The sequence below is a fragment of the Geotrypetes seraphini genome, chromosome 3 (genome assembly GCF_902459505.1).
Source record: "Geotrypetes seraphini chromosome 3, aGeoSer1.1, whole genome shotgun sequence".
In the NCBI taxonomy this organism is placed as follows: Eukaryota; Metazoa; Chordata; class Amphibia; order Gymnophiona; family Dermophiidae; genus Geotrypetes; species Geotrypetes seraphini.
Window position 1 is genome coordinate 218,322,827 of NC_047086.1, and position 26,180 is coordinate 218,349,006.

Sequence of the window (26,180 nt, forward strand, 5' to 3'; positions counted from 1 at the left end):
TGGCAGAAAACCTGTGTTGATATGAGGAAGCAGACTTGAAGGGAGGTGATTTCTTCTTAGGCTTCACCAAAGTGTCCCATTGTCTCTCGTGGGCGGAGAGTTTTTGTGTGGCGGTCTCTGTGGAGGCTCCGAAGAGCTCATCACCAAGACATGGTGAATTGGCGAGACGATCCTGGTGATTAACATCCAGGTCAGACACCTATAGCCATGCAAGCCTGCGCATGGCCACCAACATGGCTGCTGCTCTGGAGGTTAGCTCAAAAGTGTCATATGCAGAGCGAACCATATATTTTCACAGCTGTAAGACAGGAGACAAGCTGCTGGAAACCCTTTGCCTTTCGAGCAGGAACGTATTTCTGATAAGCAGAAAACTGCTTATCTAGGTATCTGAGGTAACAGGAAAAAGTTTCCTGACCTATTCGCCAGCATGGAGTTCTGGTAGAGCCGGCGCCCAAACTTATCCATTGCACGTCTCTCCCTACCAGGAGGGAAAGAGGCATAGACACTAGCTGACAGTGACTTTTTCAAAGTGGACTCTACTACCAGGGATTGATGCGGCAGCTTAGGTTTATCAAATCCCAGGAGAGGAATTACTTTGTAAAGAGACTCTAGCTTCTTTGGTGCAATTGGAATGGACAGAGGAGTCTCAAAGTTCTTATAAAAAGTCTCTCTCAAGATGCCATGTAAGGGCAATTTTAGCATTTCCCGAGGAGTCTGGTCATAATCAAGAGTGTCTAGAAACTCCTTGTTGTACTTGGAATCAGGCTCCAAACTAATAGATAGATTCTTCCCCATCTGACAGATGAACTTGTAGATCTTTTCACTGGGGGAAGAAGCTCCAGTGAGAGAATGACATGGAGAGTCTGTTGCAGAAGAGCCTTCAGCTTCTGTGGTAGATGGGGTTGCCGGATCAGTCTCCCAATAGATCGGAGTCTTGTAACGCCGATGGGGACCGATGTTGGGATTGGTGCCGGTTCGGTGTCGGGGTGTCTGTATGATTGCGTTTGTGAGACACCTTAACAGAGTTGACAGGCAGTTCATCTCTTGATGACTGGGTGGACGGAGACCGGTGTCGAGATGATTGATGTTTCGACACCCATGTCGAAGGCCTGGAGCGGTGTGCCGGATCTTGATGCCGCACCGATGGAATATCGATGGTGCCGGTGGTTGGTGTCGTGATATGTTCAGACTGGACCTGTACTGGAAGAGTCTGTGTTGACACCGGGAGAAGCTTCGTCGGAAGCAACATTTGAAAATACTCCCCTAGCTCCTCCCAAAGCAAGGTATCTATTTTTTACTTGAGGGTTAGCACCGTACCGGTAGAGGCTTTTTCGTCGGTACTGAAGGTGCAGCAACATGGTCCAGTGAGGAGGATGCCAATGTAAAGGCACTCACCGGGATTGGGGCCATGCACTTACGGGACTTATGTGAGGTCAGCATGACTTGACTCAATGCAGCTTTGACCTGTGTCCTGGAGGATGAAGGGGAAGGCTTCTTAGCCGGCTTACCTAACGAGATGGAGTACTGCGACACCGGGGTCAGTGTTGGTGGTACTGCTGGTGCTGAAGTCTTCGGTGTCATTTTAGAAGTTGTTGCGGTTGGTGACAGTGACAAGGTCGGCTCCCCATCCATGCTGGCAGCTGAAAAGATGATTTTTAAGAGTTTTTTTCTGTAAGGAAGAGCAGCGCTTGCAAGTTTCTGCACAGTGCTCGGGTCCCCCCAAACACTGGAGGCACCAGCTGTGAGGGTCAGTTACCGAAATAGACCGAGCACAATGACTGCACTTTTTAAATCCTGTCAGTGGGCGTAGCATGGACAAGAATACTGCCTCAGCTAAATTAAACGCGATGGTTGAGTTGGACAAAAAGGCCCCGCCAGGCCAAGACCCGATGACAGCAAAACTAAATCATTTTTTTTTTTTTTTAGTTTGTGTTAAAATGAAAATAAAAAAGAGGGAAAAAAAGGGAATATGACTAAAAAGTCAAATTGCAAGAGTGGGAAGGCAATATTAATCAACAGCTGTTGAAAACACGACTTCTTTGCTCCACAGAAACTAAGACACTGAGGGACCACGTGCCTACGTCGGGTGGGAAGGCACTCAAACATGCGTGGTGTAGGCTATCACAAACTCTCTGAAAGTCTTAAAGTGGAGATGCACTTTTGAAGTGACGTCACCCACATGTGAGAATATGCTGTCTGCTTGTCCTGGGATAACAATGTTTCTCAACTTCTTCAAGCCAAGAACCCTTAAGTCTAACAAATATCAAGCGAGTACCACCACCCAAGCTCCGCCCCAGGAGGTAGGAGAGGTGGTGTTCTATTGCAACCAAATCCCCAGAAAGGTTGGAGGGGAGAAGGACCTGGTACTCTGGGTTTAGCACCCTTGGGCTCTGTGGATTGGCCTCTATCAATCCTAGTCCTCTAGTCTGTTCCCAAGATGGACATTTAAAGCTGCTGTGTCACCTTTCTGTCTCTTGCCCATCTACCCATCTCTCCCTCTTCCTATCCCTGAAATGCTTTCATGTTTTCCTTATATATACTGATTTGTCAACATTTGCTTATTTCTGATCTGAAGAAGGTTTACCTTCAAAAGCTCATCATAAAATGCATGTAGTCTAATAAAAAAAAAATATCATCTTATTTCCTATGTTTTTTTGTTTTATTTCTTTAAACTACCAAGAGGAAGGGAAATTGGTTCCAAAAGGTTGCCTGCAGTGTCCCCTAGACCAGTGGTTCCCAACCATGTCCTGGAGGACCACCAGCCAGTTGGGTTTTTGGGACAGCCCTAATGAATATGCATGAGAGAGATCTGCATATAATAGAGCTAGCAGACATGCAAAATCTGCCCCATGCATATTCATTAGGGCTATCCTGAAAACCTGACTGGCTGGTGGTCCTCCAGGACAGGGTTGGGAACCACTGCCCTAGACTCAGGATGGTAATCTGGTCCTACAGCCTTGCCGAGAGGCATACTCAGCCTACTCATAATTGTTGTACCAGGCCAGTTGTCTGGCTCCATTTGCTCTTTGCACCATTTCTGGCTCCATTTGCCAGAACAGAAACATAACCCGCTCATCGAGGCTGGTATGACATGGATAATAAGGAAACAGAGCAAAGATTATCTACTCCCTTCCACTTGCTTCCCCTCCCTCCAAAAAATTATCTCTCTCCTGCCCAGCTATAGGTGGGAGGAGATATTACAGGACCCAATCTGTGTTAGTTACAATGATGGGGAGCCCACAGAAAGCCTCTTATCCTTTTCCTCCAGTGAGATTCAATTTGTGGTGTTTTGTCACCCCCATATAGGATCCCATCCCCACTAAGGTCTTTCTCACTCTCTTCCCTCATACAGTACTGTCTCTAATGAAGGCTCTCTCTCCATCATGTAGGATCTTCTCCAGCACCAAGAGCTTTCTTGCTTTCCCTTCTTTCCATGTGAGATCTTGCTCCTATAGGACAAATTCTCTACCTCATTCTATATGTGATTCCAACCCCACCAAGAACTTTTTCTCCCCGCTACAGGATCCTTCCAATGTCTCACCAATGTCTCTTTTCCTCTTCTCCAGTGAGAGATCCCATCCACATCGAGGACTATTTCCCTCTCTCCAGCACACTAGATAATAAGAGCTCTATATTCACCTTTTCCCTACCCCATTCAAGAAGAATCTAATCCCTGCTGAGTGCTCTCCATCTTTAGGAAGGATTTGATACTAGTTATAACAACAGAGTTGCCAGTCAGAAAATTTACCTTCCATAAAGGCCTGCACCGTCTTATCCACACAGTTATCAAAATACTGCAGCACTAGGATGATTTCATTGTTACTTCTGTTGGGGATGATGGCACGAACGGCACTGATCTGAAAGAAACAGCAGAAAAGTAAATAGACTCACAAAAATCACTAATACTCAAAACACACCAAGCACATCACACCTGTCCTAGTATTTATCTAAAGAATTTAATTTATTAACTTTTAACACACTGAGTCAGGTTTTGACCTTTCAAACACTATAAAATAAAAACATAAAATGCACCAATGAAACATGTGATTTATTTATTGCACTTCTATTCTGCCTACAGCCTAGGCGGACTCCATTAATCATACACAATCTAAAACCACAGCACAATCTACAAAAAACAATATGTTAAAATAAAATGGCAGCAACTTAATCCTTCACAAGAAGAACTCTACTCTACCATAACAGCCATATTCACCTTAGAAAACAAGCAAGCCAAACAAATAAGTTTTCAAAGAAATCTTAAATTGGCCTGCAATATTGCACAACCTAAGGTTCCCAGGCAAGGTTCCACAAAACAAGGACCCATTATGGAAAAAGGCCATTTCTCTTCTGTCCCATAATGGATAGTCTTAAGACCCACATTTGTCAACTGATAAAGCTGAACCACCTGGGACAACTGCTCTGGTACCCGAGTATATACTAATTGATGGAGAAACACCCAAGACCTTGTATTCAGTCCAAAAGGACACTGGCAACCAATAAAGATGTTTTAGAATTGGAGTCATATGCATCAATCCAGCACACCCCATCAACAGCTGTGCTGCCACATTTTGCAATGCTTTGATCCTGGTCTACACCATTCCCAAGAACAACACATTGCAATAGTCAATCTTAACCAACACCACAGATTGCAGCATCTGTCTAAGATCATAAGACAACAGTATTGGCTTCAAACGGCCTAACAGATGAAGCTGAAAGAATGATTTCACCACAGCTAATACTTACTCCTGCTTATTTAACCTATAGTCTTAATATTATCCCCAAAACTTTCATACAGCATTCCACCTACAACAGCACAGAACCAATTGCAACAGAATCTTGCCATCATTCTCCCACCTGTCGCCCAACACACATTCAACCTCAGCTAACGAAAAAACATCCAAGCATCCATTCTCGCCAAAGAATCCAACAACTTCCTTTCTAATTCAGCTTCAAATCCAAGAACAGAAAAAAAAGAATTGGATATCATCCACATAAATGAGATAACTGATGATGACACAAAAGAATCACAACTTAGGTCTTCCCATTCAAAAGATCCTTTAGTGCCCACTTCTAACTTTTTTCTTTTTTTTTTCAAACTCCTTTAACAGTGATAACATAATGGCAAGTTTGTGACCACAATCATTTTTCTGGAGGTGGAATAGTGCCATTCAAGCAGGATTATAATTATTGTTGAACAGGTATAAATGGCACATGAAGGGGTGGGACATGTACACTCTTCAGGCTATATGTGGCTGCTAAAATTGTCCTGTTTATTTCAGCAAATAAAATCAGACCCATAATACAACAAAATAAGCAAACATGTTTTGTCCTGTTATAAGCCACCTAAATTTCAGCTCCCACCAGTGCACTGAACTTAGGAATAGAGAATGACACGGGGGAAAAAATTTGCCCCCGTCCCCGTGACCACTCTCCCTGTCACTGCCCCATCCCCGTGACTACTGTCCCCACCCCATCCCCCCAACCACTGTCCCCGCAGCATCCATACAAGCCTCAGTACTGCAATATTTAGCTTAGTCCTTCTTTATAAATCAAAGTTCTGGCTGCTGAACTAGAGAAAGAGATGTTCAGCTGTCAGGGCTTTGTTTATAAATTTTTATCAACACAACTAATATACTACTTTATCCTAAAGCAAGAAAAAAAGAAAATAAATAGAAATTTTTTTCTATCTTTGTTGTCTGGTTTCTTCTTTCCTCATCTTCTCATTCAATTCCTTCCATCCACTGCCTGTCTTCTCTCTGCGTCTTCCATTTGCTCTGTTACTGTGCCTCTCCCTTCACCCCCCCAATTGGTCTGGCACCCATCTTCTTCCCTTCCAGCGCCTTCTCCCCACTCTCTGTTCTCCATTTCCATTCAGCGTCTTCTGCCCACTCTCTTCCACCTTTCCCTTCAGCATCTGTTCCTCCCCCAACTCCCTTCAGCGTCTGTTCCTTCCCAACCCCTTTCAGTGTCTATTCCATTCCTTTCCACCACCACCTTTCCCTCTCGCCACCCCTCTTCAGCACCCCTCGCACAGTTCGAGCATCTCCCTTCCTCCCCCTTACCTTTGCGGTGTGTTAGTGTAAATTGTGCAGGCTGCCGGAGCCTGCCTGAAGTCATGTGCATCTGCGGGCAGAAGCTTCTGAGGAGACGCTTCTGCCCGCAGACGCATGTGACTTCAGGCAGGGTCTGGCGGCCTGCACCAATTACACTAACGCACCGCAAAGGTAAGGGGGAGGGAGATAGATGCAGCCAGTAGGTAGGAAGGAGGGAGGGGGCCGTGCGTTTTCTTTCCTTAACTGCGGAGACAAGACCATTCACCGCTCCCCTGGGTGGTGGATGGCCTTGTCCCCGTACCCGTAGTGAGCATTTTCTTTCCCGCCAGCCGCGGGTAACAGCCACCGTGCCATTCTCTACTTAGGAAGTCTAGTTAAAGCTCTGAAGCAGGATACTTTCCTGATAACCCTTTTGTATGACAAGCTCTTATCTTCTTCAGAAGTAACATACAGGTAACTCCTCTGCAAAATGAAGTCGTTACACCAAAATGTTCCCTCCCCACTGAGGAATTCCAGTTGTAAAATGTGATCGATATCTACTTGGATAAAGTTACTAAAAATTATCAAGCCAGCAAAAGACAGACAACATTCTCACAGAAGCACCAACCTTCTCCTTCATATTTTCTGAGGATCCTCCCTGGGCCATCACAGTATTGGACTGGACATCAAAAACAAACCCTGCAGGATCTACATGAGAAAAAGAAAATGGTTAGGTGAGGTTTGTATTAGTATTTATGAGAAAGGGGGTAAGCCAGTGGTATATCAAATAAATAATAAACTTGAACTTGAAACTCAAAGGATCCCATCTGTCCTCTTACCATTATATTACAGGCAGGGTAAGACTTGTTTCTGAGCACCCAGAACATAAGAACATAAGCAGTGCCTCCGCCGGGTCAGACCACAGGTCCATCCCGCCCAGCAGTCCGCTCCCGCGGCGGCCCAAACAGGTCACGACCTGTCTGAATAACCAGAAGGGGCCCCCTTGCCACCTTGGTTTCCCATTTAAGTCCTATCTTCCCATCGAAGTCCTAACCCTCCGGTCTTGCACATTTACGACTTGGTTGGGTTTCCATACTTATTACCTGGTTAGCTTTCTATACTTGTATTACATCCCAGCACCTCTCTCAGTATCCCACAATCCCTTTATCCCTCAGGAATCCGTCCAATCCCTGTTTGAATCCCTGTACCGTACTCTGCCTGATCACTTCCTCCGGTAGCGCATTCCAAGTGTCCACGACCCTTTGGGTGAAAAAAAACTTCCTTGCATTTGTTTTGAACCTATCTCCCTTCAGTTTCTCCGAATGCCCCCTCGTACCTGTTGTCCCCTTCAATCTGAAGAATCTGTCCCTATCCACCTTCTCTATGCCCCTCATGATCTTGAAGGTCTCTATCATATCTCCCCTGAGCCTCCTCTTTTCCAGAGAGAAGAGCCCCAGCCTATCCAACCTCTCGGCGTATGGGCAGTGTTCCAGCCCTTTTACCAGTTTCGTTGCTCTCCTTTGGACTCTCTCAAGTACCGCCATGTCCTTCTTGAGGTGTGGCGACCAATACTGAACGCAGTATTCCAGATGTGGACGCACCATCGCTCGATACAATGGCATGATGACTTCCCGCGTCCTGGTTGTTATGCCCCTCTTTATGATGCCCAGCATCCTGTTGGCTTTTTTCGAGGCTGCTGCTGCTGCATATGTAATAGCCCATAAGTTAGATAGAGCGCTTGACTGTGTACAGGTCAGTAATTGGAAGTGTTCTACTGCAGTTTCTATACAAAATATTTATCAGAGCGCTTCAGGAATCAGACTGCTGTCTTATTATGTTCAGAGCTGGCCTCTGCTGTGATGTATGTGCACGTACAAGTGTGAAAGAATGAGCAATCAAGTATGTGTGTGTAAAAGAGAAAGAAATTGGGCATTTTCAGAGGAAAGGGAAGTTTTTAAAAATCTCTAAAGTTATGTATTACGTGGAGCCTTGCTTCCCAACTCCATCACCATTGTTCATGACATAATTAATAATCAAGTGGAAAGCTGGAATAGTCGCTGTGGCAGTTCTGCTGCTGGGCTCAACTATGCCCTCAACGGGAAATGAACTATGACTTAATACCCCTTTGCTGCCATCTGTGTATCTTTAGCTGAGTTTTCAGAGCTTCCTAAAACTGAAGACAAACAAATGACCTCAAGTAGCCCAATAAATCATATTACATCAGTGCACTGTTAAACAACTATGCTGGTTATATTGATAGCTAGAATTCAACAGCAAACACATTTGACAACCATCACCAGTTTCTGCCCTTGCTTGAAGCTCTTGGCTACAACTCTGACTACATGACAGCAGCAAAATCAAAGATGTTTTAGTGTCAGCCCCAAACTGGCTGGCATACTCTTGCAATCTGGATCTTGCCTCCTCTTGCAAGAGGGAGGGGGAACAGGAGACAAGACAAGAATGTTACCATTTTCTAGTGTACCATCACCTTTACAGAGGGGACTCCACCTAGCAACTAGTTTCACTACTGGTATAAAGCTCATTGCTTTACTCCTGCTCCATTTGTCCATGCAAAGTTTGCATACACTGCAAATCACCACCGGGTTGTCTCCTATGGTTGAACAGAATGACAAAACAAAACCCTATGATCTAGTTACAAGCAAGCTCTCCTGGAACAGGATACACTATTACAGTGTATCACAAACTCAGTGTTCTACCTAGGGCCTTTTAGCCGGGCGCTCCGTCCGGCTAATTTAGATGACCGCCCGGCTGCCATCTATCGTGAATCCTGCTGCTGCCGCTCAACATAAAAAAAAACCACCCCATCACCTCTCACGGCTTGGAGATTTGTCGCCTTAGCCCGTAGCGAACTCATGCTTCCCGGGGGGAAGAGGAGACGGGAAGCCGGCATGCATACGTTCGAGCCCCGGAGCAGGAGTTCGCTATGGGCTAAGGTCAGCGACGGAGGGAAGCTTACTTTCTGTTTCCGTGAAGGCAGGACCCGGCAACGAGGAAGGCCCAAAGCAAGTTGTAAGCTTCCTTCCGTCGCTGACCTATGGAAGATAGGTCAGCAATGGAGGGAAGCTTGCGACTCTGCCGATGGGAGGGATGGGAAAAGAAATGCTGCTGCTGCCGCACCCAAGGGGGGAGGGGGAAGAGAAATGCTGCTGCACCCAATGGGGAGGGGAGGGGGAGAGAAATGTTCTGCTGCTGTACCCATTTTTGGGGGGAGGGGGAAGAGAAATGTTGCTGCTGCACCCAAGTTTTTGGGGGGAGGGGGAAGAGAAGTGCTGCTGCTACACCCAATTGGGGAGGGGGGAGGGGAAGAGAAGTGCTGCTGCTGCAGCATCCAATTGGGGAGAGAGAGGTGAGTAGAAAGACCAAGGAAGGGAGAGGAGAGGAAAGATATGCCAAGACCATGGGAGTGAAGGAAAGGAAAGGAGCTACCAGACCATGGGGGGGGGGGAGAAAGAGAGATGTCAGTGGGGAGGGGGAGGAGGCAGATGCCAGACCAGGTGAAAGGAAGGAAGGAGAAGATATGCCAGATAATAGAGGGGGAGATGGAAGGAGAGGAGAGAGATGCCAGGGCATGGGGCGAAGGAAGGGAAACTAAAGGAGACCAGAGGGAAAGGAGAGGAGGTGCCAGAGAAGGACAGAGAGGGATAGATAGAAGGGAGATACCAGACCATGGGGTGGAGAGGGAAGGATGGAAGGAAAGAAGATGGCAGTGCATAGGGGAGGGGATGAAGCTGAAATGAATCATGTAGAAAGGAGAGAAAGGGCACAGGATATAGTTTATTGAAGGGACATGGGAAGATGACATATGGAACAGAGAGAGGGCGGACACTGGATGGAAAGGGCAGAGAGGGTGGACAGTGGATTCAAGGGGCAGAGAGGTTGGACAATAGATGGAAGGGGTAGAGAGAGAGGGCAGAGGCTGGTTGGAGAGGGCAAAGAGAGAGGACAGATGTTGCATGGAAGGGAGCGAGGACAAACGCTGAATAGAAACAGAGCGAAGAGAAGATGATTAAAGCAGAAACGACAAAAGGTAGAAATTTTTTTGTTGTTGTTGCTTTACATAGAATCAAGTAGTATTGTAACTGTATTGATTAAAGTTTATAAATAGGAAATGGAAATAAGGCAATTTTTTTGAGACTATACCCCTTTCCTCAGGTCAGGACAGGCCACCATAACAGCAATATACTGTACTGCAGGGGTGCCCAAATGGTCGATCGCGATCAACCAGTAGATCACAAAAGCAATGTGAGTCGATCGCGTTGCCTTTACAATATTTTTTCTTCCTGCTTCACCGAGCCTGGCCAGATGCATACAAGTGCCGGACTCACAAGACTTCACCTCTGACGTCAATTCTGACATCGGAGAGGAAGTTCTGGGCCAGCCAATCACTGCTTGGTTGGCCTGGAACTTCCTCTCTGATGTTAGAATTGACATCGGAGGTGAAGTATTGTGAGTCCGGCACTTGTACATGCCTGGCCTGGCTTGGGGAAGCAGCAGGAAGAAATCAGCGTAGTGGCTTCGGGGGTAGGGAAAGAATCGGGGACGTGGAGAAATCGGCGTGATGGCTTGGGGGGGGCAGGGGGAGAGAGAAAGAAAGACAGGCAGGCAGGGGGAGAGAGAGAAAGAAAGGCAGAAATAAAGAGGGGGGGGGGAAGAGAAAGACAGATAGAAAAGGGGCAGAAAGAAATATTGGATTTACAGTCAGAAGAAGGAAGTGCAACCAGAGACACATGAAATCACCAGACAAAAAGGTAGGAAAAATGATTTTATTCTCAATTTAGTGATCAAAATGTGTTTGTTTTGAGAATTTATATCTGCTGTCTATATTTTGCACTATGGCCCCCTTTTACTAAACCGCGATAGTGGTTTTTAGCGCAGGGAGCCTATGAGCGTCAAGAGTAGCGCGGGGCATTCAGCACAGCTCTCTGCGCTAAAAACTGCTATCGCGGTTTAGTAAAAGAGGAGAGGGTATAGTTGTCTATTTTTGTATAGTTGTTACTGAGGTGACATTGCATATTTTAAAGTCATCTGCCTTGACCTCTGAAAAAAACCCCAAATACAAATGATAATTAATACTTTTTCTGCGTACAGTGTGCTTTGTGTTTTTTTTTTATTTTATTGTTGGTAGATCATTTTGACTTGATCATCTTAAAAAGTAGCTTGCAAGCCAAAAAAGTGTGGGCACCCCTGCTGTACTGTCTTGAAGAAAGATTTGGCCTCTGAAAGCTAATTGAAAAATGGATTAGTCCAAAAAAATGATATTTTCTTATTTCTCATTATTTGTTTTATTTCTATTTGTTAATTTGTAAAGTGGTCATTGATATGTATCAGTTTTTTCAAATTTACATCTACTGTCTTTATATTTTGCACAGTATTAGAGGACGTGTCACTGTTTCTGTGGTGTTGCAATATATGCAGAGTCTGGTTTCTTGGTTCAGTTTAACTTTTGTCTACATAGTTCTATTTTTAGTTTGTGATTATTCCATATTGGTCAAGGGTGTATCTGTCTGTGTGTATGAAAAGGACATGGCTTTCTGTTAGCAATGACTATACAGGATCAATTAACTGTGCAGGATCTGGCTTGTTAAGTTTTACATTGCGTGTATTGGTGTTCTAGTGTTCACTGCAATGTTTAAGATGCTGCCTTTTTCTAGGTGCACCCTTGTTGTGTGACTCATGGATAATTACTAAAACTGTCTTTTTTATATAGAGGAGGGGGTTGTAAAAAAAATAATCAGCACTGGCTGTCATATATACTAGGTACGCCACTGGATTTAATGACCCTATTCTAACTTTACTGTTGATGTAGGTGTTGTGTGTCCCCCCCCCCCCCCCCCCCCCCCCCGACTCCACACACACATACACATTATAAAGAATTAAATTAAAGTTGTATTAACATCAAGCAGCTTTCAAATGACATTATAAGCAAATAAAAATAAAATATTTTTAATACATTGTTAACTATTACCTGCATCTTTACCTAAACTGTTTTGCCCTAGCTCTCACTTTGCACTACAGCAAAATAAAGAAGTAGCAGATAAAAATCAATCACACAGGTCTGAGACCTAATTGAACCTAATGACTTCATTAATGCATTTCCCTTTTTTAAACCTCTATACCATTTGGAAGAGGGCAACTATCTAATTATTTACTTCTAGAATTGGATACTTCTTAAATTTAGTAAAAATATTCTGGCACAAATGGCAAACCTTAAAAAAGGAAGTCATATTGAGCATTGGAAAATAATAATAATTAACTAATAAAAATAGTACACATTTAGGGCTCCTTTTACTAAGCTGCGATAGCGGTTTTAATGTGCGCATAGCGCATGCAGAATTGCCACGTGCGCTAGACGCTAACGGCAGCAATTAAGCTGGCATTAGTTTTCCCGTGTAGCACGGGGGTTTGTGCGCGCTAAACACGCCAGCGCACCTTAGTAAAAGAGGGGGTTAATTTTCCCCACCATCAAATTCCTCATCCCGGCCCACCCGGCTACTTTTTCATGCCACCCGGCTGGAAAAAATTTCTGGGGACAACACTGCAAACTGTGTAACTCCTGAGATTCCAAGTGTGCCACGGCACACTGAGGAGGAAGAGAGGCGCCTGCCAGCTGACTTGCATGCAGGAGGAAGAGAGTAAGAAATGTTGGACTGGGAGGGGGGCCAGAAAGGACAGGAGATGGACTGCAGGGGGCAGAAGGGAGAGAGAAATGTTACACTGGGGGTGGGAGAGAGATGACTAAAGGAAGGGAGAGATACCAGACCAGGGAATGGAAGGAGGGGAATCTGTAGTACTATAGAAATAATATTAGTAGCAAGAAAGAGATGCCAGATTATGGGAAGGAGAGGAGAGAGCTACCAGATTGGGAAGGTGGAAAGAAAAGAGAAAGATGTTGGACTACAGAGAGGGGAGATGAGGGAAGGAGAGAGATGTCAGACCATGGAAATGGGGAGGGAAGGAGAGAGAGATAGGAAAGGAAGGTAAGACATAGAAAAGTAGATTTTGAGAAGAAAGCAGAAAAATGGAAATATTGAATATTAAGTTAATGCCAAAGATGGATGCAAAGCAGAAAGTAAAGGAGAGAAAACAGTCAATGGATAAGAAGTCCCTGGAAACATAGTTAAAAGCACAGAAAAATAAAGTCACCAGACAACAAAGGTAGGGAAAATGATTTTATTTTCAATATAGTGATTGAAATGTGTCAGTTTTGAGAATTTATATCTGTTGTGTATATTGTGTGAATGGAAAAAATTGCATTATAATTAGCAAAGGGGGTGGGATCTGGGGCAGAGCTTGGGTGGGCCTAGGGCGGAGCTTGGGAGATCTGTAGTTGGGGTACTTAGTTGATATTTGTTAGACTTAGAGGGTACTTAGCTTGAAGTAGTTGAGAAACACTACTGTAGGCAATCAGCCGGCATCAGCGCCTCTCCTTCTCTCTTCCCTGCTGGCATGTCTGGAGGGCCTGTGCACATGCATGGCTGTCGAAGTGATGATGTCACGTTTGTGCATGTTGTTATCACGACGGCATCCGCGCACTTCAGGGTGCCTTGAGCCATGGCCACCTACCTTTAGTGTGCCCCGGCTCGAGAAAGTTTGAGAGACACTGCACTATCAGAAAGCTGAATGAGAGGCCCAACTTGTTTAATGTGGGACAGTTTCCTTGCAATGCCATAAGATCTAAAGGATTAAAAGGTGTTCTATAAACAGATTGCCCCATTTCATGTGGAATCCTGTTAGATATAACTGGATTACTAATACAGGTCCATTGTTGTACTGTCCCACGTATTCTTAAAAGTGACAGAACTGTGACACCAAGCTAGCAGGTACGCAGAAAAAGAAAATGACAGCAGATAAAGATCACATGGACTATCAAGGCTGCCCATGCATAGCAACTACTAAGCTCTTCAATCACTTCTGCTCTTATCCCTTGATTTCCTGGATTCAGATACAGTCTTTGTCTCTTCTACTTCTGCTAGGAGGCTGTTCAACACATCCAAAACAATAAATAAATTGGAGAAAAATTATGTTCATAAATTCACCTAACTTATAATATATCAAAATAAAGTGAATGTAATTATAAATTATTCATCAAAAAATAAAAAATATATATAATAAAATATGTATTAGAGTGCTCAGTGTGAAATCTTATTCAAAACCAACAGGTTTAAGGAATAAAGATGTATTGTAACTACATCATTGCACTCACCTGCCTACCTACCCTTCAATACTGGTTAAATCAAATCTGACTCAAAAGATATCAAGCAGTGTAAAAAGTACTTAGCTGGATCCTGAAGAAGATGAGATCAGATGATAAATACAAAGTCCAATGTTTGTTACACTCATCTTCACAAGATGAAAACATAAGTATGTGTACTTGTAGGTTGTCGCAGGTGCTAACAATCATGCAACGAACTAATCCATATTGGTAACGCTGGCTTTGAAAAAAATATATTAATAAAAGTGAGTCCCCAAAACAAAAAAGTTGTTTTACCTGCTTCTACAAAAATCACCATGTATCCAAAAACTCCAAAACTCCACTACGTGAAAAGTTGAAATATCCAAAATCTCCTTTTGGATATTTCAACTTTTCACGTAGTGGAGTTGTGGAGTTTTGGAGTTTTTGGATACATGGTGATTTTTGTAGAAGCAGGTAAAACAACTTTTTTGTTTTGGGGACTCACTTTTATTAATATATTTTTTTCAAAGCCAGCGTTACCAATATGGATTAGTTCGTTGCATGATTGTTAGCACCTGCGACAACCTACAAGTACACATACTTATGTTTTCATCTTGTGAAGATGAGTGTAACAAACATTGGACTTTGTATTTATCATCTGATCTCATCTTCTTCAGGATCCAGCTAAGTACTTTTTACACTGCTTGATATCTTTTGAGTCAGATTTGATTTAACCAGTATTGAAGGGTAGGTAGGCAGGTGAGTGCAATGATGTAGTTACAATACATCTTTATTCCTTAAACCTGTTGGTTTTGAATAAGATTTCACACTGAGCACTCTAATACATATTTTATTATATATATTTTTTATTTTTTGATGAATAATTTATAATTACATTCACTTTATTTTGATATGTTCAACATATCCACCACACTTTCTGTAAAAAAATATTTCCTTAGAATAACACAAGCACCAATAAACCCATTACCATATTGTGTGTCAGACCTGAAATGCTCATGCTCCCTGGCACAAGGTGCTAGGTTTGATTGAAAATGAGAGAGACGAGCAACACAGCCACTGAATTTAATACAGGTTACAGACAGGTGCATTCTGGTAAATCTTGCTGGCTGACTCTAGTGCCCTCACCTGTTTCAACTAGAGGTTCATTCCTTTACATTAAGGACTGACAAACGGAGCCAGAGCCCACTATTGAAGAACACATCAATTTGGGTGCTGCAGGCAGAAAGAAGCAGGAACTGCCCAGAACATGGATACCTTATATCTATATATGGAAGACCCTGCCATATGCAGATTTCCAACTTTAGCTAAATGTCTATATCCTTTCACTTAGCACATGCACAAAGGGAAAATATGCTCATTAGCTATTGCAATTAATTTGTCAAAAGAACAAAACCTGCCAGATGTTAATTGCTCCTGGAAGCTCCCCAAGTACACTGTATATGAACTGAAATGGAACAGATACAATTCCATCTCTTGCCAATTATGTCTGACCAGCAGCAGTCCCAAAGCTCTAAAGCAGTAGTTCCCAACCTTGTCCTGGAGGACCCCCAGGCCAGTCGGGTTTTCAGGATAGCCCTAATGAATATGCATGGAGCGGATTTGCATGCCTGGTACCTCCAGTATATGCAAATCTCTCTCATGCTAATTTGGAAAATGATTTAAATGGCTATTTATTTAGAATAGCAGTTTTACAGACTCAGCAATAAATGCACCTAATAAAAACACCACCAAAAGCTAAGAGTTTAACCGTGTTTAACCGTGACAGCTTAACTTTTCCACTGCTACACATATCCAAGACATGTTTATAGTTCCAAAAGAACGACACAAGCATGAATGGAAAGTAAAATGCAGTTATTTCCATGGGTTTGTTCTGGAAGCGAGGACTATGCTGACATCACTAGCCAACAAAACCACCCACTGCATGTGAGCTTAAATGTACAAGGAAGGGAAATTCAACTGGAACTTTTTAACTGAGCGTGGAGGACACCTGGAACAGACTTCCAGAGAGGTGCCCAGCATGAGCTAAAAAATCAGGGGTGTCAAAGTCGGTCCTCGAGGGCTGCAATCCAGTCGGATTTTCAGGATTTCCTCAATGAATATGCATGAGATCTATTTGCATGCACTACTTTCATTGTATGCTAATAGATCTCATGCATATTCATTGGGGAAATCCTGAAACCCAGCTGGATTGCGGCCCTTGAGGACCAACAAATAAATAAATCAAATTGAAGTGGACATTGCTGAATGACGATTTTACCAAACACACACAACAAATCTTTCAGTCTGTATCTGAGGACAACAGTTTGTGTACAGCACTAAGTTATGTCTAGTAGTACTACAAAGATAAGCAGCAATAGTTATCAATGCCAATAAATTAATAGACAAAGATGATCATCATCCCTATCAAGCTCTGGAGAGACTCCTTTCCCTGCAACACAATGCAACAGTCCTCAGCCAGGAGCATCTCAATCTGTCACAGTGTAAATGAGTACCAGACTAGGAACAGAACTCTGCTCTCACAGCCAAAGCTTGCCAACTAAAGAGATCTATCTCACAATAATACTCTGTTTCACTAAAATAACACTTCCTGCATAGTGTCACTCTTACCGTGTTTCCCCGAAAATAAGACCTACCCCGAAAATAAGCCCTAGCAGGATTTTTGGGGTAGGTCTTTAAGCCCTACCCCCAAATAAGCCCTAGTCCCGGGATTCGCTGGCAATTCCCCTTCCTTCCCTCCCATCCCTTGTGCAGCAGAACCCTTGAGCGAAAACCCTCCCCCCCCAAGCACTCGCCCCCGCTGTGCAGCCAAACCCCCATCCTTACCTCCCTACCATCCAAACCCCGCCAAATTTGCTTGCTTCTGCTTCAAAACCTTAACAGGCTCGTCTCCAATCTACCTGTCTGATCACTTTGAATGTTCAGGCCTCACCCGCACTCTTAATATCCACCTGTTTACCTTCCCGTCCCTAAAGGGCTGTGTCTACAAGAGATTCCTCGATAGATCCCTGGCATTCCAAGCAGGCAAATGGAATAAATGTCTTACCACTTTCATTTCTAGCTCATCCTCCTACCAAACTTTCAGGAAATCAATCAAAACCTATCTCTTTGACAAATTTCTCTGACTCCCTCCCTGCCTTGTAACCCTGCCTTGTATCTCCGACATGCCTCTGGATTTCCTGACTACTCCCGACTTGCTAAGCTAAGCTGATTGACTTATTTGTAACATCGCTGTCTATGTACAGTCTCTTACTCTGTTAACCGCTCTGAACTGTTATGATACTGCGGTATACAAAAATAAAGTTGTTATTATTATTAAAGCTTGAAGACAACACGAGATTATTCTCCAATATCATTGCGCACAGTATGAATCATTCTCAGCAATTAATTGCCATGGGTTTGGATGAAGAGAAAGCATTTGATCGTGTGGAATGGTCTTTTATATTCAATACCCTTAAATGGTTTGGTTTCTCTGATATATTCTTGAAATTGGTTTCGGTTCTATACTCATCTACTAGAACCAGAATCTCAATTAATGGTGACTTATCTCCGGTTTTTCACATAGAAGAACTAGACAGGGATATCCTCCATCTCCTCTACTTTTCATCGTAGCATTGTGTTATGCCCAGGGGGTAAATGGACTCAGCATAATACGTGACATGTCTCCTCAAGTCTGCTTATCTGACCTCTTTGTCCTGAGTGTTACCTTGACAACACCAAAAGGATAGTAAAGACAGATGGCCTCTGTAACACCTTCTTGATAGCATCAAAGAGACAGTGCAACACCTATCCTGACTTCCTTTATTTGAGTGACAACTGGATAGCATCAAAGAGACAATAAACTGCAACACCTCCTTGCTTATTTGAGATCCTGACCTCTTTGATCTCCACAGGACAGTAAGACCAGATGGTCTCTGCAATAACCTTGCTTATCTGAGATCTGACCTCCTTGATCTGAAAAGGACAGCTGAGCTAACATCCTGACCTCCTTGTCGCTCAAATAGTATCAAAGAAACAGAGAACAAAAGAGCAGGACCAGCTGTCTTACTAATCGTAATAGCAGGACCCGCTCTGCAAACAACTCCTTGACCTAGGTGTTGTCAAAACAACTTCAAAGGGACTGGCCAGGGTGTGCCTGAATCAAAGGACGCTGTTTACTGCAGAACTATGAACTCAGCAGTTTTTACCCTATATAAAGGACGAACTCAGCCCATAGAAATTGAATCCAATTTCGTTGCAACAAAGGGACAGCCCGGTTCGGTGCTCCTCTCCTATCAATCGCTGTGGATTCCCGATTGTGAGGGATGGTGATGTCCGGAAATACGGTGATGTTATTCTATTTTTATATTTATCTATGCATGTAATAAAGTGTTATTGTTTAGGCTTTATATAGTCTGTGTGCTTTTCTGAGTGTCACTGATCATCCCACTTGACAGAAATAAGTGGCGGAACACATTGGAACCATTATTATCTGTAATACGTATAAACTCAGAAATTAAAGGTTTTGAATTAAAAAGCTTTTGTACTAAACTATCTGCATATGCAGACGATATATTAATATACACCCCGCCTGATTTGATTCCAGTGATAATTCAAACTATAAATGATTACTTGCAGGTTTCTGGTTAGAAATTAAACACATCCAAGACTGAACTTATGCCCTTAAATTGCCTTCATGTTAAACAAGGTCTGGAAGCAACTGGTTTTCTGTGGTCCCCAACAAAAATCAAGTACCTTGGCATATATTTTGGACCAACTTTAGAAGAAACATTAGATTATAACACCAAATACATTATTAAAATAATTGACTCAATACAGACTTAGTCTCCACTGAGATTAACATGGTGGGGCCACCTTCATACAATTAAGATGATGTTTATATTCGAGTCCACCAGAAAGCCGACTCTTTTGGACTCCCTTTACAATGACTGGCGCTGCTCTCCTGCAAGCCCCCTTGGCGACCGGAGCTGCTTTCCTTCAATCTCCTCCCCCCATGACTGATGCTACTTTTCTGTTCACTCCCCAATGACCGGTGCTGCTGCTGCACAATCCTCCACTCCATACCGCAGCCATCACATCTTTCTCCTTACCAACTCCGGCGCTGGACCAATGTGGGGCTTGAGCATCTACGCATGCTCAAGGCCTGACAGCTCCTGCCCCCTCTGAGAATCTCAGGGGCAGGGAGGGAAGGGGACTGGGTACAGAGCCTGGTAGGGCAGAGAGGGAAGGGGGCTGGGTAAAGAACTTGGCAGGAGGAGGGCGTGAGGGAGGGGACACTGGATGCAGATCCTGGCAGGGCATGGCACTTGAATCTTAAGCCCCCATCTTATATTAGGGTCAACCATTTTTCCTCCTTTATAGGGGGGGGGGGAAATGGGAGGTCTCGACTTATATTCAAGTATATACAGTACATCTGCTGTATCTTTATTGTTACCCACCTGTATCCCATGCACTGACAAAATGCATCTTTATAGTAAACCACTTGTATTGTAATCCACTTGTATCTCTTGTACTGACAAAATTGAAACGTGTCTTCTTAGCTCCACTGAAACTAAAACTAAGGGACTGTGCATCTATGTCTGGCGGGAAGGCACTTGCACATGCACGGTGTGGGCTGATCGCAAACTTTCTAAATCTTAAAAGTTGTGGTTCACTTTTCAAGTGAATGAACCAGGGCTCCGTCAGTGACGGCACCCATGTGTGAGAATATGCTGCCTGCTTGACCTGGGATAAAAGTATGATCACATTATTATCCTATTAAAGAAGAACGCTTTGGCATTTCAAATTTCCTTCAAAACGCCAATGCTCTCATCTAGAATTTTCTAATCTGGATTGCCTACATTTCTTGCCAGTCTATTAATTCTGTATCTCTTCATTCCAAGTTTAAGGATTCTTACAGCATATCTACCTTGTAGTTCAATCCTACACCACAATAAGATTCTATCATCAGGCGCTCTTCTTGTAATGTCTGTGGAACAATCTAGCTTTTGATTTATGGTTGGAAACTGGAAAATAAAAAATCTAAGTTAGATCTGAACACTCACTTTTTGGATTAACGTTTGCTGGTGGAGTTGGTAACTCTGTCCCCTGTTATCCCTTTTGTGGCTTTCTTTCTTTTACTTTTTATGTATTTATTTTATTAATTACTTTATGGTTTGTTTGTTTTTTATATTATATGTTGGGGTAATGTTCATTTCCAGATAATTGCAGGAAGTAGAAACAGCGTCCAAATGTTCATGTTGCTGAGAAGCAAAATGAGCAAACAATAGATGCAACAAGAGCTGCAGAAAACAAACCCCATAGCACAAACATACCCAGTAGACAAACCTCACTGATTTTTCCTGTAGCTGATGAAAACAGTATGGGATAAAATACTGTGGCAATACTAACATATTGCCAGGAAAGCCCAATGAAGAAACTTACATTCATGATAAAAACAATCTTCAGCTCACATTCACACTTTTAGACTGCCCATGATCTACTAAACAACTCTACCGAACCGCTAAAATGCAGGGGAGGGAACCAGCACCACCGTATGTCACCCAGCTCCATTTTAAAACTTCAGCAAAATATGGGAGCCAACATTCCTCTAAGAGAAAAACCCTCTGCTTCCAGATCTGGCCATAATAAAGTTCATCTAGTTCTAGATCAGGGGTGCCCAACGCGTCGATCGCGATCGACCAGTAGCTCAGGAAGGCAACTCGAGTCGATCGCACTCGTGTTGCCGTCCTGATCTACGGGCCGATCAGCCTTCCTCTCCAGTGTTCTCCCTAGGGCCTTTTAGCTGGGCGGTCCGCCCAGCTGTCATCTGCCGCTGCTGAACATAAAAAAAAAAACCCCCAAAAAAACCGGCTTGGAGATTTCAGCCCGTAGCGAACTTATGCTCCGGGCTCTAACGTGTGCGTGCAGGCTTCTCTTCTCTTCCCTCCGAAACCGGAAGTTATGCCCGGGGAGGGGGAGGGGGGGGAGAAGGGAAGCCTGCACGCACATGTTGAGAGCCCTGAAGCAAGCGTTCGCTACGGGCTAAGGCGGGAGACATGTTAGTGAAGCATTTCCTCTTCTTGCTGCCGGGTCCTGCCTACTTTCTGTTTCCGCGAAGGCAGGACCCGGCAGCATTTCCCCCAACAGTTCCTCGCGATGCTGGTCGGCCGAAGCAGGGAGAGGTTGGGGCGGCGTCGGCTTTTGGGCGTGTTATTGGCGTCGGCTTTCGGGCCTGTTATTGGTGGCGGTTTGGGTCCTCGATGGCAGTGGCAGTGTCTTGGGGGAGGGCAGGGAGAAAGAAAGAAAGAAAAAGGGCAGGCAGGGAGACAGAAGGAAAGAAGAGAAACAGAAAAAAAGGAAAGGGAGGCAGAGAGAAAGAAAGGGCAGGGGAGAGGAAGGAAAAGTTGGGGGAGGGAATGAGGTGTGGAGGAGAGGAAGCATACAGGCTAAAAGGGAAGAAAGATTGGATGCACAGTCAGAAGAAGAAAGTGCAACCAGAGACTCATGAAATCACCAGACAAGGTAGGAAAAATGATTTTATTTTAAATTTAGTGATCGAAATGTGTCTCAATTTATATCTGCTGTCTATATTTTACACTAAGGTCCCCTTTTACTAAACCGCAATAGAGGTTTTTAGCGCAGGGAGCCTATGAGCGTCGAGAGCAGCGCTGGGCATTCAGCGCAGCTCCCTGCGCTCTAAAAACTGCTATCGTGGTTTAGTAAAAAGGGAGGGGGGTATATTTGTCTATTTTTGTATGGTTGTTACTGAGGTGATAGTGCATAGAGTCATCTGCTTTGACCTCTTTGAAAAACCCTGGAATAGGAATGATAATTAACATTTTCTATGCGTACAGTGTGCGTTGTGTTTTTTTTAAATTTTATTGTTGGTAGATCATTTTGACTTGGTCATTTTAAAAGTAGCTCGCAAGCCCAAAAAGTGTGGGCACCCCTGTTCTAGATTGTGAGCCTACCGGGACAGACATGGAAAAATGTTTGAGTACCTGAATAAATTAATGTAAACCGTTCTGAGCTTCCTTGGGAGAACAGTATAGAAAACTGAATAAACAAATAAATAGTTCCCTCTATGTAACATACCAAGAGAGATGGAGTTAGTTACTTTTGAAAAGTACTTAAGTAAAAAGTAAAAGTACTGGCTTCAAAAACTATTGAAGTAAACGTACTGTGAAGATCTATTTAAGATGTGATTATCAAACTGTAACCCAAGATGTTTGTAAAGACCTGTTTGTTATATTCTGTGCGTGTTATTATTGTAATGCCGCCTAGATATAGTCAGTTGATAATTTTTTTTAAATAAATAAAATTATCCAAAAAATATACTCAAGTACAGCTCTTAAAGCTACATTTTCATTACAAAGTAAAAATTATTCTTAACAAGTTGGACCACAGAATCTAGAATGTTTACAAGCAATACTGCATTGTAGAGAGGTAAAAAAAAAAATCAAGTTCATGGACATGACCTCCACAAGTCTAGTTTTGTTTTTTTGTCTGGCCACTATTAATTGTGCCAAATTATAAGCCATTTAATTAACATTTAGAGGTTGCTCAGTGATTTTTAATTTAATATATAAAATTCAAGTACAGGATTTATATTAATTTTCCATCTAAACCTGAATTGTGAGCAAATGCACATGGAAAGATGTTAAAATACATACTGTGTTACTTACAGCTGGAAATAGGCTTGTTGGCCTAATGATTTATTATGCATTGTTCAATGTTCAGTGACGAATAGTAATATCTATATCTTAGGATATTATTAGTGGTATATAAGAATATAAACAAATAAGGAGGGCTGTTCCGTGCACCCCTGCAGCTAGCCTTACCCAGTGCTGAAGGACAGAGGTCTTTCCTGCCTGATGTTTAAGAATTTTGATAGGTAAATGTACATTGATTTTATAGCTAGCACATTTTATTGGATTTTAATGTATTTTAGCAAATTGTATTTATTCATTGATTGTATAATTTTTAATGAATGTGAACCACCTAGAACTATGTGGTAGGGCGGTATATAAAAATAAAATTATTATTATTATTTTAAAAGAACTGCTTGCCGCGGTAATTGAGAGGGCTGTTCCGTGCTGTCAAGCACCCCCACAGCCAGCCTTACCCAGCGCTGAAGGAGAGAGTTCTTTCCTGCCTCTTTTAAAAGAACTGCTTGCTGCGGTATCGCAGCCCGCGGTTGTGAGCCCGGGGCACAAGTCTGAAGGGACATGTTTAAAGGGGCATGACCTGCCCCTTCGGAACCTAGAGGAGCAAGGAGCAGGGGACTGTCGCTGTCTTCTACAATGGGAAAAAGAAAAGTGAAACTAAATATTGCCTCTTCAACAAAGGGCCCAATGGATCGACATATGCAACCCTTTCCAGCATCATCAACAGAAGCTAAGATAAACTTGACTTCCCATTCGATCTCCCTGTCCTCAGGGGAACCTTCACCACCTCCTCAACAGTCAAGTAACATTCAAGGAAGAATTGATTCTCTCTCCAAAGTTGGGGAAGAATCTTCTTCCTTACACTCATTTAAACTGGATTCAAATACTGTTTCTACTAACCAAAAGATGGGAAAAATAGGTGCTCATTTCTTGACTCCAGTCCAAATGGTACTGAAGCCTACTATTTCTCCCCCTAAACATAGAAACATGATGGCAGATAAAGGCCAAATGGCCCATCTAGTCTGCCCATCCGCAGAAAAGCACAGTTACTTACTGTAAAGCACAGTTACTTACCGTAACAGGTGTTATCCAGGGACAGCAGGCAGATATTCTCACTGATGGGTGATGGCACCGACAGAGCCCCGGTACGGACACTTCAAGAACTTGAAAAAGCTCTTGACGCCCGAACTGCGTATACGCAAGTGCCGTCCCGCCTGATGTAGGCGCACGGTTCCTCAATTAAGATAAGCCTGCTAAGAAGCCAACCTGGGGAGGTGGGTGGGTTGTGAGAATATCTGTCTGCTATCCCTGGATAACACCTGTTATGGTAAGTAACTGTGCTTTTTCCCAGGACAAACAGGCAGCATATTCTCACATATGGATGACCTCCAAGCTAACCAGAATGGGATGGTGGGAGTGTTGGCGCTTAGGAGAATAGATTTTGTCATACTGTTTGGCCAAACCGGCCATCCCGTCTGGATAAGGAATCCAGACAATAATGAGAAGTGAATGTATGAACCGAGAACCAAGTGGCAGCTTTATAGATTTCCTCAATAGGTGTAGATCTAAGGAAAGCTACTGGAGCTGCCATTGCTCTAATTTTGTGGGCTGTAACTCGACCCTCTAAATGCAGATCAGTCTGAGCATAGCAAAAGGAAATGCAAGCAGCCAACCAGTTGGAGATTGTTCTCTTGGAAACTGGATGTCCCAATTTGTTTGGATCAAAGGAGACAAAAAGTTGAGGAGATCTTGTGATTTAGTACTTTGTAAATAGAAAGCCAAAGCACGCTTGCAGTCCAGAGTATGAAGGGCTGATTCTCCAGTATGAGAATGAGGCTTAGGGAAAAACACTGGAAGAACAATTAATTGATTGAGATGAAATTCTGTAACAACTTTTGGTAAGAACTTTGGATGAGTACGGAGTACCACCTTGTCGTGATGAAAAACTGTGAAAAATGGATCCACTACTAAAGCTAGTAGCTTGCAAAAGAAAGACAACTTTCCAAGTGAGATACTTGAGATGAGCCGTAGACATTGGTTCAAATGGAGACTTCACCAACTGAGCAAGAAACACATTGAGGTCCCAAACCACTGGAGGTGGTTTGACATTGAAAAGTCTTTTCATAAATTTGGAAACCACAGGATGAGCAGTAAGGGGTTTCCCCTCTAGTGGCTAATGAAAATCAGCAATTGCGCTGAGATGGACCTAATGGAGGTTGATTTGAGGCCAGATTGAGATAAATGAAGTAGGTAATCCAGAACTGAAACAATGAGGTAGATCGAGACTCCTTATGATGAAGAGTGCACCACGCAGAAAACCTAGTCCACTTCTGGTTGTAACATTGTCTGGTGGCAGTTTTTCTGGAAGCATCTAAGACGTCTCTGACAGATTGAGAAAACTGCAGATTTGAAGTTATATTGAGAGGTACCAAGCTATCAGATGTAGGGACTGTAGATTGGGATGAAGAAGAGAACCGTGACGCTGTGTAAGCAGAGATGGAAATACTGGTAGAAGTAGTGGTTCCCTGCTGCTGAGTTGAAGTAGAAGGGAGAACCAAGGTTGCCTAGGTCACCGAGCAGCTATCAGAATTATTGTGGTGTGGTCGTGCTTGAGCTTGACCAGTGCCTTGAGAATGAGAGGGAATGGACGAAACGCATAAAGAAACTTGGTCGTCCATTCCAGAAGAAAAGCATCTGCCTCCAAACGGTGAGGGGAGTAAATCCTGGAGCAAAACTGAGGCAGTTTGTAGTTGTGGGAAGACACAAACATATCTATTTGAGGAGTCCCCCACTGGGAAAAAATGTGATGGAGAGATATCAAATTGAGTGTCCATTCATGAGGTTGTAGAAGACGACTCAATTTGTCCGCTAAGGAATTTTCCTCTCCTTGAATGTAAACTGCTTTGAGAAACACATGTGAAGAATTGCCCAATTCCAAACCTTCTGAGCTTTCTTGCAAAGTAGAGATCCTGTCCCTCCCTGTTTGTTCACATAATACATGGCTGCTTGGTTGTCTGTACGAATGAGAACTACTTGATCGTGAAGATGATGCTGAAAAGCTTTGAGAGCATTGAAGATCGCTCTGAGTTTCAACAGATTAATGTGATTCCGACGGACCGTGGCAGACCAATGTCCCTGGGTACGAAGACCATCTAGATAAGCCCCCCAAGCGTAGGTCAAGGAATCTGTTGTGTTGACCTTCTGATGAGGAGCAGCAACCCTCTGGAACAGCAACCCTCTGGAAAGATTGGATGAAATCATCTACCATTGAAGAGATTGCCGTAGAGC

At 43.4% G+C, this 26,180-nt stretch overlaps 1 protein-coding gene across 3 annotated transcripts in view; it reads right to left on the minus strand.

Annotated features, from left to right (window-relative positions):
* The window catches only part of SPATS2 (spermatogenesis associated serine rich 2), a 139,897-nt gene that overhangs the window by 66,841 nt on the left and 46,876 nt on the right, over window positions 1-26,180 (minus strand). For all 3 annotated transcript variants that reach the window (XM_033938066.1, XM_033938067.1, XM_033938068.1), the window contains 2 exons: window positions 6,661-6,740; window positions 3,749-3,857 (listed from right to left, as the gene is read on the minus strand). In XM_033938066.1, the coding sequence (XP_033793957.1) occupies window positions 3,749-3,857; window positions 6,661-6,740 (189 nt within the window). The remainder of the gene's footprint in view (window positions 1-3,748; window positions 3,858-6,660; window positions 6,741-26,180) is intronic.